Genomic DNA, 16,547 nt, shown 5'->3' on the forward strand with positions numbered 1-16,547 from the left:
ATGTCTATCTATGGATACACATCTGTTTTTAACAGTGAATCTTTAAGGGATGAGGGATTACACATTTTGTGACTACCAAAATGGTTTAAACTAAAATAATTATTAAAATTGTACAAATAATTTTTTATTTATTGACAGTATCCTGTATTCCACACACTGGGCTAATCCATTTAGGATCCCAGATCAAAATGACCCTAAAAAATATCTACATTTTTATAAATTAAAAAACTGGCGTTTATCTTAGTCTGTTTTATTTTTGCTGCTGTAACGTATTACCACAGATTGGGTAATTCGTAAAGAAAAAAGATGTATTTGGATCACAGTGCTGGAAGCTGGGAAGTGCCAGGGCATGGCACCAGCATCTGCTTGGCCATCTGGTGAAGGACCTCTTGTTGGGTCATCATATGGCCGAAGGGTATCACATGGAGAAAGGGCATTTGAGAGAGAAAGGAAAAGGGGGCCAAACTCCCCCCTTTTGTAACTAACCCACTCCTGTGATAATTGTTTTTTATCTACTCATAAAGGTGGTGCCCCTAGGGCTTCATTGCCTACTAACGGTTCCACCTCTCAACACTGTTGCATTGGGGATTAAGTTTTCAACACACAAATTTTGGAGGACATAGCATTCTACCCCTGGCCTCCAAAATTCGTGTCCTTCTCACAATGCAAAATGCATTCGTTCCATCCCAATAGTTTAAGAAGTCTTAAGTGGTTCCAGTATAAACTCAAAAGTCCGAAATCTAGAGTCTTGTCTAAATTAGATATGGGTGAGATTCAAGGTATGATTAATCCTGAGGCAAATTCCCTCCAGCTGTGAGCCTGTGAAATCAAAACAAATTATACTTGGCCCTTTGTATTTGCAGGTTTCACATCCTTGGATTCAACCAACCTCAGATCAGAAATGTTGAGGAAAAAAAATAAAAATAAAAATACAACGATAAGAATAATACAAACAAGAAAAAATACAGTATACCAACTATTTACATGGCATGATAGAGATGATTATAGTACATGGAAGGATGTGTGTAGATTATATGCAAATACGATGCCATTTTATGTAAGGGACTTGAACATCCTTGGAGTTTGGTAGCCATTAGGAGTCCTGGAACCAATCTCTTATGGATACCAAGGGATAATTTATCTACTTTCAAAAACAATGGTGGGACAAGGATAGAACAGACATTCCCATTTCAAAAGCAAGCAATGGGGAAGAATAAAGGGGGAACAGGTCCCATCAAAGTCCAAAACCCAAAATGGAAAACAATATTAAGTCTTAAAGCTGAAGAATAATCGCCTTTGACTCCATGTCCAAAATCCTGGGCACACTGGAGTGGAGGTTGGACCCCCAAGGCATCAGGCAGCCCCACCCCTGTGGTCTTTCTGGGCTCAGTCCACCCAGCAGCCATCATGGGTTGGAGTCTTATGCTTGCAGGCCACCAGGCTGGTGCCCCTACAGTTCTGTGATCTTGGAAGTGGCTGTCCATGACATCTTTTGAAATTTAGGTGGAAGAAGTCATGCACCCATAGCTCTTGCATTCTGTGCAAGGGCAAAATTTGTGCCACACAGACACCACCAAGGCTTACCACTTGCACCCTTCAGAGTGGGAGGCCAGGCCACTTCTGGGCCCACTTGAGCCATGGCTGGCACAGTTGAGGGGCACTGCACTGAAACGCAGAGAGCAGAGTCCCAAGGTGGTCCTGGGCAGTGAGCCCATGGAGGATGCCCCAGGCTTATTCCCAAACCATTCTGCCCTCCTAGATCTCTGTACCAGTAATGGGAGGCACAGTTCCAAAGATCTCTAAAATGCCTTTGAGGTCTTTCTCCCACAGTCTTAATAAACGGTGCCTGGATCCCTTTTATCCATACTGATTGCTTTAGGTTGCTTGGCCACACTCTTGGTGTGCTCTCCTAAAGATGCCTTTTCCTTCTTTCCAAGGCCAGGCAGCAAATTTTCCAAGTCTTTCTGTTTTGCTTCTCTTTTAATCATAAATTTCACCTTTAAGTCATTTATTTGCTCTCACATGTCACTATATATGCAGTTAAAACAGCCACACACAGCCTGAAGCTTTGCTGCTTAGATATTTCTTCTGCCAGATATCCTAGTTTATTGCCTCTAAGTTCTTCATTCCATAAAGTCCTAAGCTATGGATACAAGTCCCCCAAGTTTTTTCTAACTGTATAACTGTATAACAAGGATGGCCTTTACTCTAGTGTCCAATACCTTGTTCCTCATTTCTATCTGAGACCTTGTCAGAACGACCTTTACTGTCCATATTTCTATCAACTTTCTGGTCACAACCTCTTAACCAATGTCTAAAAAGATTCAATCTTTCTCTGTAGCTCTCCTCTTCTTCTGAGCCCTCACCAGAATCACCCTTAATGCCTTAACCACAGCAATACAGGCTCTTTCTAGCCTGCTCCTCCAAATTATTGTGGCCTCTACCAATTTCCCTGTTCCAAAGCTGCTTCCATATTTTCAAGTATTTGTTACAGCAGCAGCCCTGTTTCTCAGTACCCATTTTCTGTCTTAGTTCATTTTATGCCTCTATAATATAACAGAACACCAGAGTGTGTGATTTATAAAGAAAAGAGATTTATTTGGCTCAGGGTTCTGGAGGCTGAGATGTTCAAGGGCAAGCCTCCAGTGTCTATTTGGCCACCTGGGGAGTGCCTGGTTGCTGGATCACAACATGGCTAAAGGGGATCACATGTAGAGACAGCACCCACAAGAGAGAGGTGAAGGGTACTGAACTTACCTTTTATTATAACAAACTCAATCCCATGATAATGGTCTTCACCCCTTCATGAGGGTGCTCCCATGACCTCATCATCTCTCAAAGGTCCCACCTCTCAAGACTGTTGCACTGGGGATTCAGTTTCCAACATATAAATTTTGGGGGACACATTCAGACCACATCAGAGGTCAAAGAGGTTAAATAACTTATCCAAGGTCACAGTCAGGAAGTGGCGTGGTCAGGATTCAAACACGGGTGGATCTGGGCTATTTCCTCCCCTTGGTGAAGCTACCTAGCATACCGTGGGCCACACAGCAAGCACTCAGAGGCAGACTACACATTACTTTCAAAAGCATGAACTCCTTTGTTCCTCCCAACACCCTCGAGGGGTGCTCTTCATGTACAGCAGCAATTTTCTAGGTGTGATCACTGACCAGGTACATCAGCATCACCTGGAAACTTACTAGGGATGAAAACTTGTTTTGACTGAATTGCTCACTGTCTCCCAGCGATCAGAGTTTTAACAAGCTCTCTAGGTGATTCTGATGTAGTTGTTGGATAACCTTTGATGTCAGACTTTACAGACCATGTAGCATTGAGGAAGCTGTAAAAGATGGTGGTAACTGAGTGACTGGTAACTGAGTAATTGGTAACTGGCAACTGAGGCTGGTGCTAGGCTGCTGGGGAGGAGCTACTCTGTGTTGCGGCTGCTCACCGGTATCGAGAACCTGAGAGGCCAGAGCCTCAGGGCAGGGGATGCATTATCTGCATTGAACACCGACTAACTCAATTAATCGTCATGGTCAAAAGCACTTGCAACCCACAAAAATTCAATTTGGCACTAAGAGTGCAGCTGGGAGTCTTGCTTAGAATTGTCCCCCCCAAAATTAGATTTAGTGCTTTTTATTGCATGCTGAACTATATCAGGTTCTTATCAGCTTCCCTTCTGGCCCCGTAAGCCTCTCCTCCTGGCAGTGATGGAGCAATTTGCACGTAGCCTTCCCCATCCTCTTTCCTCAGGGTTCCTGGGAAGGGCTAGAGCCTGCTCCCCAAGCTCCTCTCTAAGTCTCTGCATGAACGAAGGAAGCTGGAACCCTCTCTCCTGGGCCCATAGGTTTTCGTAAGTGAGGGCTACATAAGCACCTTTATACAGGTAAAAAAATGAATAAATAAATAACCAAACGATAGTCTTGAGGATGAGGAGCTGAAGGGAGAAAAATATGGATGGTAATGGTGCACACGAATATTGTACATGGAACAAAGCATTTTCACCTCGTATGTCATTTATTCATCCTATTTCCCTTGAACTAGATAGTATTTTGATGCTCATTTTAGCAATGAGAAAAGTGATGCTCAGAGAGTTTAAAGTCTTTGCACAAGTTTTCATAGAAAATCAAAGGAGCTGAAACCAAAACCTGAATCTTTGGACTGGAAATCATTAATCATTCTACTACAGAACTAGGTATTTGACCTCTCCATAGCCCCTTTCATCCTCTCCCACCCTCCCCTTTCTCAGACTGCTTCTTTGAGGGACTGCACACCCACTTGGGCTTGATTCATGGGTGTGGACATGGGAGGTCATTCTACAAAGGAAGCACATTGTCCCCATGTAACACTGAGCAAAACGACTCATGGCACCCACCTCCTCCTGCCAGGCCCTGAGTGGGGGCTGAGGGCACTTACCCAGCTGCCACTTGGGGGAGCACATGGTCTGCATCATCCAGATGGGCAGTGTGGGCTCCAGGATGGCCACTCCCATGTTGGCAAAGCAGATGGACCCTGGGGAGACTGTTCTGTGAGCAACCGTGGCTGCCTGAAGCCCAGACACTCCCCGCCCAATGGGAGGTCATCGCCAGCTTACCTGCAGCCACCAGGATGTAAGGGTCTTTGAGAAGCATAAAGAGTGGAGTCCCCTTGGCACTCTGAGAACATGGATGACAAAAAATGTCCATTTGTACAGTGCATACATCTCTCCTATTTTCACAGAATCTGAGAAGATGCAATTAGGGGCTTAGAGACCATCTACAGCAGCTCCTTAACTGCAGAGAACAGGAATCCCAGCGCAGGGAGAGAAAGTGACTTGTTTGATACCACAGAGGGACCTGGAGGCAGGGCCCCTCCTGTGCCCAAGGTAGGCACTGTAGTAGTCAGAGATAGAGAAGCAATATATTCCAGCTGTGATTCCTGCCTTCACGTGACCATCAACAAGGTCAGAGTGAATTGGTAGCAAGGTCACGGTTGGACAATAGGTGTCTGGACTCCTGGTTTCCAGCAGATCTCCCTGGTACTAATGTTTGTCCTGGGAGAACCACAGGCAGAGCACCGAATCCCAAAAGCAAGCACAGAAGCCATAACTCAGAAAGCCTCTCAAGCTTTCTGAATTCGTTCTGATCATTTTAAGCCACACTGGACTAAGGTAGAAGCAGAGTTAAAATGCAGCCTAAACATGCAGGACCCACTCTCATCATGACACGCTCTCATCTAAACTTGGTCACCCCACCCTCCTTCCATGCATCCCAGCAGTCCCTCAGCCATCGTTATTGTCTTTGCCTGAACTACACGTCCTTCACTTCTCCACAGTTCCAAGTTCTACCCACTCTTTAAAGTCAAGCTTAAGTGACTCCTTCTTTTCCAGAGTGCTCCCTGACTCAGTAGCTGGGGCTTCTCTCTCTTTCAAACATCCTGAACACTATGTCCTAATTCTTCGTGGTGTTTACTACATTCTGTCTTGTAATAAATTTGATCATTTTGGTATGATAACCGTCTCTGCACACACACAATAGTGGATTGAGAAATTTAGAGATTCTAAAACTAAAAACATCATTCTCTCACCCCATTATTATTCAAACTAAAGAAACTGATGTAAATCATTAAAATATATATTTAAAAGTCCAATAAACCCTTTGACCCAACATTCCCACTTCTAGGAATTGACTCTAAAGATTAATGCTAACATTATAAAAATGCACACATGTAAATTACAGCAATATTTGTAACTACAAAATACTGAAAACTACCTAAACACAGGAGATGGAATAAAATATGGTGCACACACAATTGTGTACCATTGTGTACACATACACAATTGTGTGTGTGTGTGTGTGTATCACACAGGTGTAAAATAATGAGGAAAGATTCTATGAATTAGTAGAGTAATTTTCAGGACATATTATTGAGAAAAAAAGGAGAATGCAAAAAATAATACACAGTGTGCTGCCTTTCATGTAAGAGAAAAGGGAAAAATAAGAAAACACATAAACTATTTATTATGAGGAAAAAACACAAAGACACAGTAAAGACAACCCAGAAGGCATTAAGGCATTGGTTACCTACGCGTGGTAGCGGTGGGGGAGGGGAAGGGTTAGAAAGACTGGAGGGATTGACGATTTCTGACTATACCTTTTTGAATAATTTTGACTTTTAGGTGGTAATGTTTTATATATTCAAAAAATAAAACTATTTCAGTGTTTTGGGATGAATTGAGCCCCACCTTGGTCAAATTAGTATGTTGAAGTCCTAACCCCTAATATGACTGTGTTTGGAGACAGCACCTTTAGGGAGGTAATTAAGGTTAAATGAGGTCATAAGAGTGGGAGCTCAACCTGAAAAACTGTTGTCCTTATCAAAAGAGGAAGGGACATCAGGGCTCTCTTTCTCTGTGCATACACACTGAGTAAAGGTCATGTGAAGACACCTGAGAAGGTGGCTGTCTGCAAGCCACGAAGAGAGGCCTCACCAGAAACCAACCCTCAATAGTACCTTGACCGTGGACGTTCAACCTCCAGAGTCATGAGAAAATAAATATGTGTTGTTTAAGTTACCCAATCTGTAGTATTTTGTTCTGGCAGCTAGAACAGGTTAATATAATTAGCCAGAATGGAGAAAAAAAAACTAAAACTAAATGCCAAAAAAAAAAAAAAAAAAAGACACCCACAAATGGATGCAAATGAATTTCAAATGCATTATGCATTATATAATCACACTAAAGGTGGAAAAAAGAACCAAAGCAAGTACGGTAATTTCTAGATGTAGTATTTGGCTATATTCACTAAGTCTAAGGGAGAAAGATCTGAAAAAATCTTGAATATTTCTTGGTAGGTTTGTTTTTTGTAATAGCATGGGTAAGTATACAATTATACAAATAGGTAATTGTTTTTATCTATTTGTATAATAGGTATTTACCTATTTGTATAATAGGGGGAGACAAATTTCTTACTTTGAAAGAAGGAGAATACTTGTATGGAGTGGGGCAAGCAGGGAAAAATCCCGCGGAGTTGGGCTGGAAGTGGAGGTCTCAGTACGAGCTCGTGTGTGTGTATTAGCTCTGTCATTAAGATGGCAGGGAAACAAAGTGACCCCAATGGCAAAGAGCACATCGAGTGCCCATAGTTTGGTTTCTTCTTTTTCTTTTTTTTCTTTTTTTTTGAGACAGAGTCTTGCTCTGTCACCCAGGCTGGAGTGCAGTGGCGTGATCTTGGCTCACTGCAAGCTCCTCCTCCCGGGTTCTCACCATTCTCCTGCCTCAGCCTCCCGAGTAGCAGGGACCACAGGCACCCACCACCACGCCTGGCTCATTTTAAAAATATTTTTAGTAGAGATGGTGTTTCACTGTGTTAGCCAGGATGGTCTCGATCTCCCGACCTCATGATCTGCCTGCCTCGGCCTCCCAAAGTGCTGGGATTACAGGTGTGAGCCGCTGTGCCTGGCCCCATAGTTTGGTTTCTAAACGCCATCCATACTAATAAGAACCTGGACTCCTTGGCAAAATGATTTCAGGGCTGAGGCAGGGAAAGTACAAGATGAACGTAGGACGTATTTTTGTATCAAAAAGTAAAACATTACTCAAAAAACAATGAAGTTATGTTAAAATGACACAGCAACCAGTTAATGGGCTTTGACTTGTCAAATCTAAGACAATTTGAGTCTCAAAACAATTAAGGACTGGAGGCCAGGAGTTCAAAGCCAGTCTGGGCAACACAGGGAGACTCCATCTCTATAAAAAGTTAAGAATAAGCTGGGTGTGGTGGCATGCTTGTGTAGTCTCAGCTACTCAAGAGGCTGAGGCAAGAGGGTCACTTGAACCCAAGAGTTGGAGGCTATAGTGAGCCATGATCACACCTCTACACTCCAGCCTCAGTCACAGAAAGAGGCCCTGTCTCCAAAAAAAAATTAAATAAGTAAATAAATAAGGAGAGTGATGAGCTACAAAAATAGGACTCCATGATTCTACACTGATAATAATCAGATAAATTATTTTTTGAAGGTTTTTCTGAACATAATCACATGTACATAAAATTATCATATACCTATTTAGGTATTAATATTTATAAATATATATGTATAAAGGCAATAAGAAAGGAATGTCTATTCTTTTTATGTTTTTTAGAGGTTTTTTTGGAGACAGAGTCTTACTTTGTCACCCAGGCTGGAGTGCAGTGGCTTACTGCAACCTCCGCCTCCCAGGTTCAAGGGATTCTCCTGCCTTAGCCTCCTGAGTAGCTGGGATTACAGGTGCGCAACACCATGCCCAGTTAATTTTTTTTTTTTTGTACTTTTAGTAGAGACAGAGTTTTGCCATGTTGGCCAGGCTGGTCTCAAACTCCTGGTCTCAAGTGATCCGCCTGCCTTGGAGGAATGGCTAGTCCTTACAGCAAAGTGCCAACCGATGATTTGGACGAATTGGTAACCTAGAAAAACCAGTATTTTGTAAACGTTATAGTAAAGGCTAGGTCAGTCAAGAATCATCAATGGATAACAAATATAGGCAGAAAGGAAATTTAAGGAGGAGTAGGAGACTTGTCTCCCACAAGTTATTTATTAGTTACAAGGTGAAGAAGTAATAACTACACAAGACACCCAGACGACACCTTGACCCAGTGATCAAAATGGACATCACCACTGAGAGGTGATGGGCATTAAATACCTCCAGACATGACCCTCAGAAGGCCACGGTATCATGAAGAAACATCAGACAAACCAAAATTAGGAATGCCCTATAGATAACTATAGTCTTCACAAATGTCAGTGTCATGAAAGATAAAGGCTGAGAACTTTTCCAGATTAAAAGAGGCTAGAGAGGTGTGATGCACAAATGTCTTATGCAGTCCTGGACTGGACCGTGAACTAGAGAAAAAAAAACTTCCATGGAAGACATTATCGGGATAATTGACACAATCAGAGTAGGCACTGTAAATCAGACTAAAGTATTATATCGATGTTAAATTTCCTGAATTTGATAGCTCTATTGTCATTACATAAGGAAATAATCCTATTCTTAGGGAAGATGCTCTAAAGTATCCAGGGGTAACGGAATGATACAATCAATCTACTGTCAACTGGCTTAAAAAATTAGTAATAATAATAATGTATATTTGTTAGAAAGAGAGAGAATGGGCCAGGTGCAGTGGTTCATGCCTATAATCTCAGCCCTTTGGGAGACCGAGGCGGGTGGATCACTTGAGGTCAGGAATTCAAGACCAGCCTAGCCAACATGGTGAAATCCCGTCTCTACTAAAAATACAAAAATTAGCTGGGTGTGGTGGCGCATGCTTGTAATCCCAGCTACTTGGGAGGCTGAGGCAGGAGAATCACTTGAACCCAGGAGGTGGAGGTTGCAGTGGGCCCAGATTGTGCCACTGTACTACAGCCTGGGTGACACAGCAAGACTCTGTCTCAGAAAAGTAGATATTTGTGGGTACCTCACTTTCCTGGAATCTCAAGCTGGATTTACTTGCTGAATAATTCACCATGGCTGCACAGCTAATAATAAACAACGGCTGAATCACCTGGATGAGTGTCCCTATGCCTTGGCCAGGGCTGGAGGGGTGCCTATTCCAGGCCTGGGAAGCATATTCCAGGCCTGGGAACCTGTGCAGAGGGTATTTGGTGCTCCTTGCCCTGAGAAGTCCTGGATGGGTGGTGGTTATGACCTCCCTCCCATGGACCCAGACACCCTACTCCTAAAGCCAGTTTGAAAAGAGCAGCAGCATCTCAGCAGACTGCGGGAGGCTCCTAGTCTCTCTGGGGGAATTGGCACTCTAAAAGTATTGATTATGTCATAGTTTCTAATTCTTTCAGATGTTTCTCTGTTTACCCTCGATTTCATCATCTGTAGAGTGAGGCTAAAAATTGTAGTTATTTCATGGAATGTATAAGATGCAGCATAGATGGCGCACGAAGCAGAGCTCCTGGTGCATGAAAAGCCCTGAAGAATGATGAGGTGTGTCACGACTTCTGGAATACCTTGACGAATTGTGGAATGCAAAGTCAAGGCCTTTAGATCAAACTTTTTTACACTTGATGCACTTTCTTACTTTTTTTCCTTCGTGGTGGGATATGGATGTTCCAGAGCCATTTTTGGCTTAGAGTCAAACAAGTACCAACTCTGATACTTATTAACTGTGACAGAATGACAGGGATGTTCACAGAGGATATCTTTTATTGGAGAAGAGGCTGTCTAGGTAGCTCCCACAGCCTTCATCTCTGAGATGATGTTACAGCTCCAGATACTCAGTCCCCAATGTCATTATCTCCTAGCTATAATTTTATGTGTGTGTGTGTGTATATCTATGGAAATCTCCAGATATACATGAATATATATGTATACATACTCTATATGTGTGTGGAGTATATATACACTCCATATATATGTGGAGTGTGTATACATATAAATATACTCCATATCTATATTCATATATATCTGAAGATCTCCATATATAATATATATAACATATATAATATACACATATATATTATATATTATATGTATATGTTATAAAAGCCTTGTGAAGAATCAAAGAAGCCATACATATATATTCTGTATGGCTTCTTTGATTCTTCACAAGGCTTTTCAACCATCTTTGTCCAAAATCAAGCCAAATACCTCACTATTCCCCACACTACGCGAAATGTAGCCCTATCCTAGAATCCAAACACAGTTCTCACCTTCCCTGACTCTATGCCTCTTTACTTTTCTTCTGATGACTTGACAGGCATGCCTGGGTTTTTGCATTCAGCCATCCTGCATATCTGTTAGCAATGGAGCTTTGTGTCTGCTTACCTCAGGAGAGACTTTGGAAGGCTGTAGGATGCAAAGCTGGAGTGCTAAGAAAGAAAGAAGGCGAGACAGTTCAGCGTGTCTACTGAATAGCCGGGGGTTCCAATAGCAGCGGTAGTGCTACCACCCTATTATGTACAAATTTAACTCCCCGAGTTTCTTCTCCCTTTTCTACAATGGGGCTGTCCTTGATTCATCAAAACATGTCCACACCACCCATTCTTAGTCAAGACGGACACCACAACATAACACATTCCCAACCTGACCTGGGCTGTGTCCTGCTGGAGGCTCTGATGGTGACTTACCTCCATCCAGTAGTGCCAGGAAGGCCAGGATGAGGAAAGGTGCAGACTTCCCAACAAACTCATACATTACACTTCCAAAGGGAGCTCCCACTGGAGAGGCAAAGCACATACAGATTCCAGGGGTGAGGGTGAGTCCTATCCAGTGAGAACTGTCCACATTTACCCCGTGAGCATTTGCAGAAGGGCTGCTAGGGGCTAAGCTCCACCAGAGGCTCTGGGAATTCAGAGATGGAGACATGATCCCTCTCTCCAACAAGCCCACTTTCTAGTGGATGAAATGTATGTGTGTGGGAGTGTGTGTGGGTGTGTGTGTGTAGGGAGGGACCCAAATAATTAAAGCATGGTGAAAGTTTGACAGAAAATGTTGCATACAATGAATGCACAGTCGATGTCTCAGGAAGTCCAGGCAGCCACGAGGGCTTTGCCAAGTGCAAAGTATCTGGAGGGGAAGAAGCTTGTGTGAAGAACACAGAGGTGTCAGAAAAGAGTGTGTAGTTAGAGAAAGAAAAGAGAAAGTGGGTGTTAGGAGAGTATGAATATTTGAGAGGAGAAAAGTAGAGCCTTGAATATGCAGGAACCTTGTATACACAGATGAGTCATCTACTTGGCTTTGCAGCCTGTGAAGAAACATCAGGAGAGAAATACCACCTACTCTGGGCTCAGGAAGATTCTTCAGGTGGCATCTTGGTGGAAGGAGGGAGTACACAAGAAGGGGGCTGCTGCCAAATTCTAACCCAGAAGTGACAAGGAGCCAGGAGTGGCTGTTGAGGATCTAACAAGCTTGTTCATTTGGGAGTTCACTTGGGACATGATAAAGGACCTCAAGATGCACAGGTTTTAGATTGAGCATTTGGTTTGATGGATACTAACAAATAACAGGGATTCTGTTTCCTGTGCTTCCCATGGGGCTAGAGGGTGGGGCGTAGGCCAGGGAAGAGATTTCAGGTGTTTTCTTTTCGATGCGCTTGTGAGCTCCTAGAAGGCAGGAACTATGCCTGGGGCTTCCCACCCTACAGTTCTGGCACTGTACTTGGCATGTAATAAGTGAAAGTATGTAAGTTATCAGTAAAGTAGTATGAGGGACAAGTCTCAAAGAAAGGGTAATTTTATCATTTGGAGCTTGGGTTTCCAAGGCCAGAAAATTGGAGTCTGTATCCCGGCTCCGGCGTTTCCTGGCTGTGTGATCTTGGATGTTTATTTCGCCATTCTTATTTTCATCTCTATGATGGGGAAAATCAATCCTCCTTTTATTCCTGGTGGTGAGGAATAAAAGAGATTATGCCCGTAACGGATTTAGCAGAGCATCTGGCAACAGCCATGCTCTGGTGGTGTGTGCATGGGAACCGAGACGAGGCAGTGGCCTGTAATGCGGGGAGGCTCACTTCCTCCAACAGGCTGAGCTTCCAGACCTTTCCCTGACCCTCATGTGTTTCCCAGCTTCTTAAGGAGAAGGAACTTTTACATTTTCTCAGTGATATTTCTGAAGGAGTTGAAATAGGATGAGGCCAACGAGGGAAGGAAAATACTCGTCTTCCACACCTCGGGAACACCTGCTTCCTGGAATCCCACCCTCCCGAACCCAGAGCTCCAGCTGGTGCCACTTACCCAGCAGCCCCAGGGCCAGGCCCCCTAGAGCAATTCCCATGGCTCGTCCTCTCTCATGGTCATCGGTGTAGACACTGGCCAGCATCCCAAGACCTGTGCAGAGAGTGGCAGATGCAACTGACCCCCAGGGGCTTCTATCCACCTCTCAGAGCCCTTGGTCCCACCCTGTTATCTCTTCAGTGACAATCTTAGCTAGAGTTTTGGTTTGAGGGGTTTTACAAAACTTAACCCATAGTATTTTCCAAGTACTGCCCTCCCTAGGCCCCCAGGCCCCCACATTGTCCACTCTTGTTCAGAATATTATTGAAAGTGCAAGGCCTCTGGGAAGGATAACACAGAAAATCCATTGTCTGATTATACCATGTTTCATAGCATTTTCTTATTTCCGAGCACGTTTCCCTAAACGAGTGATTACAGAGCAGGTCAGGGAAAGGAAAACCTAGGCACACAGAGACCATTCTATTTAACAGGGATGCCCAGGAAAGAGCGGAAAAGCACTGGGGACCTGGAAAAGAGTGTAGGCTAGTGCTGTACGGCAGCTGGACTCTCAGGCCTTCACAGTCATGGGTAAAATGGCATAAAATACCAACTTCATAGGATTGCATTAGATATTGTATTCACCAGTACTGTGAAAACTGTGCTGGTATTACCGGTAGTATTAACATGATTACTCCTATAAAGTACTAAGAGGGGGACAGACAAAGGACCATTGAGTGTCACTAAATAAAAGCCTGCCCTTCTTCATGGTTTTACTGGAGGCTTGTTCTGACCTGAGCTAGCTGCATCTGAATATTAGCAGAGGAAGTTACGTCAGGCTCAGGGATCTATGGACCCTGTCAGAAATTCTATAATTCCTTTTTTTTTTTTTTTTTTTTTTTTTGAGTAAGGGTCTAGCTGTCACCCAGGCTGAAGTGCAGAGGCACAATCATGGCTCACTGCAGCCTTGACCACCCAGGCTCAAGCCATCCTCCCACTTTAGCCTCCCAAGTAGCTGGGACCACAGGTGCACACCACCATGCCTGGCTAACTTATTCTCTTTTTTTTAAATAGAGATAGGGCTCTTACTATGTTGCCCAGGTTGCCTAGGTTTGTCTCAAACCCCTAGAATCAAGCTATCCTCCTGCCTTGGCCTCCCAAAGTGCAGCAGTTATAGGTGTGAACCACTGTGCCCAGCCCAATTCCCTTATTTCTGAATCACAATTTCTACCTATCCAGATGATATTTTCCTTAATTTCTCCATATAAATATAGGATCTGAGGTAGTAAGAGATGTGTGTGTGTGTGTGAGTATGTGTGTGTGTGTGCATGCGTGCATGTGTGTGTGCATGATGAAGTTGCCAGTGTTACCTGCAACAGATGAAAATGAAGATCCAATGCCTTGAAGGGTTCGGGCCACAAAGAGTAGAGTGTAGGTCCCAGAGAAAGCAAACACTGGGCAAAGAGAATAGCAAGATAACTGCATTAGCAAATTGCCTTTGCTTCCCTGGCTGCCAGAGAACATGCCCATGATACTGCAGATATGAGTCATGACGCATATGTTTTTAATAAAGCATGATGACTGTTCCCTGTTTTTTGAGTTGTCTTTTCAATCTCCTACTCCTCCATCAGAACCACTTTTTAAATGCAAGAAAACTGAGAAACCACAGAAGTATAAACCAAGTCACCACACAGCAGATGGAAGGCTGAGTCTCTACATCTCTTGCCAAGAACCCAACATTCTGTCCACTGAGTGAGGGATGTCCATGAAGCTCAGTGTCCTGGGCTGGAAACTGGTCCTTAGACCATACTCCTGGATTCTCCATGTGCAACACCCAGATCCGGTCTTTACTATTGCTGGGTCCTACAGGGTCATCTGGAGTACAGTGACAGTACGGGGGTGCTTCGAGGATTATGGGAATTGGGTAGAAAATAATATATTGTGATACAATCAGATCCTTCTTTTTATCTTATATTGAATGATATTTTAACCAGACAAAATCAGCATTTATTAAATTATACTGAATACACAGCTCTTCTAGACTCTGTAGCAAATGCAAAATAAAAATAACGTCTAGTTATTGCCCTTGCAGAGGGTCAGTCTGTTGAGGATGAACACCCATGAAACTGAGAACCAACAGGAATATGTTACCAAAGCTAAATCAGAGGGTGCTGCTGGTCAGGGTAGTCAAGTCCAGACATGTCTCACCTCCAATTCCAGAATAATGTCTCCTAGAGTAAGAATAATCTCCTCAAAGTGTCCGAATCAGAATAATTGTAATCCCTTTGCCCATTCATTACAGATGTCTTTGGTTGTCTTTTTAATCTTCTCCCATTAACTTCCCGACAGACATGATCACACTGAACTTCTCCTTGTTTCCCAAAGATGTACATTCTTGGTGTCTCTCCTTCCCTGGCCACTAGCATCTTTTCTCGGGCTTTGTTATCTCCAATCTTTTCTGTCTACCCTTCCAATGTCCTTTGAGAACAGAGTGGCCCACTTATCTTGGTCTGCCCAGAACTTCCTTGTTTTTAAAACTGAAACTCAAAATACCACCACAAAAACAGAAAGTCTGACATCCTGGGAAGCCCCTCGCTATAGTGTGGATATGGGTTGTTTGTCCTCACCAAATCTCATGTTGAAATTCGATCCCCAGTGTTGGAGACGGGGCCCTGTGGAAAGTGTTTGGGTTATGCGGGCGGATCCCTCATGAATAGTTTAATGTCCTTCATTAGGTGGTGAGTGAGTTCTCATTCTACAGTTCTCTCAAGAGCTTGTGGTTTAAAAAAGGCAGGCACCTCCCTCTCCTCTCTTTTGCTTCCTCTCTCATCTCTGCACAGCCAGCTCCCCTTCACCTTCCACCATGAGTGGAAGCTTCCCGAGGCCCACACCAGAAGCAGATGCTGGCGCCATGTTTCCTGTAGAGCCTGCAGAACCATGAGCCCACAGACCTCTTGCTAATATAAATGACCCAGCCTCAGGTATTCCTTTACAGCAATGCTAAATGGACTAAGACACCCCTCAATTCCAGGCAAACCAGGAGAGTTGGTCATTCTATTTAGGAAGACCAAAGCAGTTTTTTTTTCACTTTGGACCCTTTACATGGGCCACCATTTCACTCCTGATTACATTTGGCATGGCTCCTAGTTGGCGGATGGAGAGGTTAAGGGTAGTAATGGTCATCAACATTCTCTTTTAAGTATTTTTTTGAAACATTGGACAATGCTACAAGGATACCCTAAACATCAAAAGTATTTTCTTTTGGTTAGAATTAGGCCAACTCCATATAGTCACACAGCTATCCTATGGAAATAATAATTATTTAACATATACAGTTTGGTATAAGTTAAATAATAATTATTTAACATACATAGTTTACTTTAAAAGTAAAGCTTTTAAAACATGAGTTCTTGGCAGAGAATCAGGCAAGCATATCCTGCTAAAACGTCTTAGATCCGCTAGCACACCGCATTGTCTTACTTCTCAGTGCGTGTCTCACGTCTCCCCAGGCAACCATCATACACTTCTGATACCTGGAATCATGTCTTTTCATTCTTTACGTGACTATAATCCTCTGGGCATTATACATGCACCGCATAAAACTGTATGGAATAAATCTTGAGCCTCATTTGATGAAATAGGGCATCTTATTTTTAAATTTGCTGCCTAGCATAGGCTGAGCTTCTAGAAGTTCCATGAACAGTGCTAACTTGAATTTCTGCATTTTCTTCAAGTCCACTAAAATTTCACCAACAAGATGCAGTTCTCAGAGAGAACCTCACACCTCAAGTTCTTGCACTTTGCAGCCTTCCAGCCCAGAATGCAACAAATTCTTGTTAAAATTGGGTTGATAGGAATCAAGTCCTATG

The 16,547-nt window shown here is 43.3% G+C and overlaps 1 protein-coding gene across 3 annotated transcripts in view; it reads right to left on the reverse strand.

Moving 5' to 3' along the window:
- Nucleotides 1-16,547, reverse strand: part of SLC18A1 (solute carrier family 18 member A1) — a 35,178-nt gene that overhangs the window by 12,599 nt on the left and 6,032 nt on the right. For all 3 annotated transcript variants that reach the window (XM_007961810.3, XM_007961811.3, XM_007961812.3), the window contains 6 exons: nt 14,049-14,132; nt 12,703-12,795; nt 11,098-11,187; nt 10,796-10,839; nt 4,598-4,658; nt 4,420-4,515 (listed from right to left, as the gene is read on the reverse strand). In XM_007961810.3, the coding sequence (XP_007960001.1) occupies nt 4,420-4,515; nt 4,598-4,658; nt 10,796-10,839; nt 11,098-11,187; nt 12,703-12,795; nt 14,049-14,132 (468 nt within the window). The remainder of the gene's footprint in view (nt 1-4,419; nt 4,516-4,597; nt 4,659-10,795; nt 10,840-11,097; nt 11,188-12,702; nt 12,796-14,048; nt 14,133-16,547) is intronic.

This window comes from Chlorocebus sabaeus, chromosome 8, assembly GCF_047675955.1.
Source record: "Chlorocebus sabaeus isolate Y175 chromosome 8, mChlSab1.0.hap1, whole genome shotgun sequence".
In the NCBI taxonomy this organism is placed as follows: domain Eukaryota; kingdom Metazoa; phylum Chordata; class Mammalia; order Primates; family Cercopithecidae; genus Chlorocebus; species Chlorocebus sabaeus.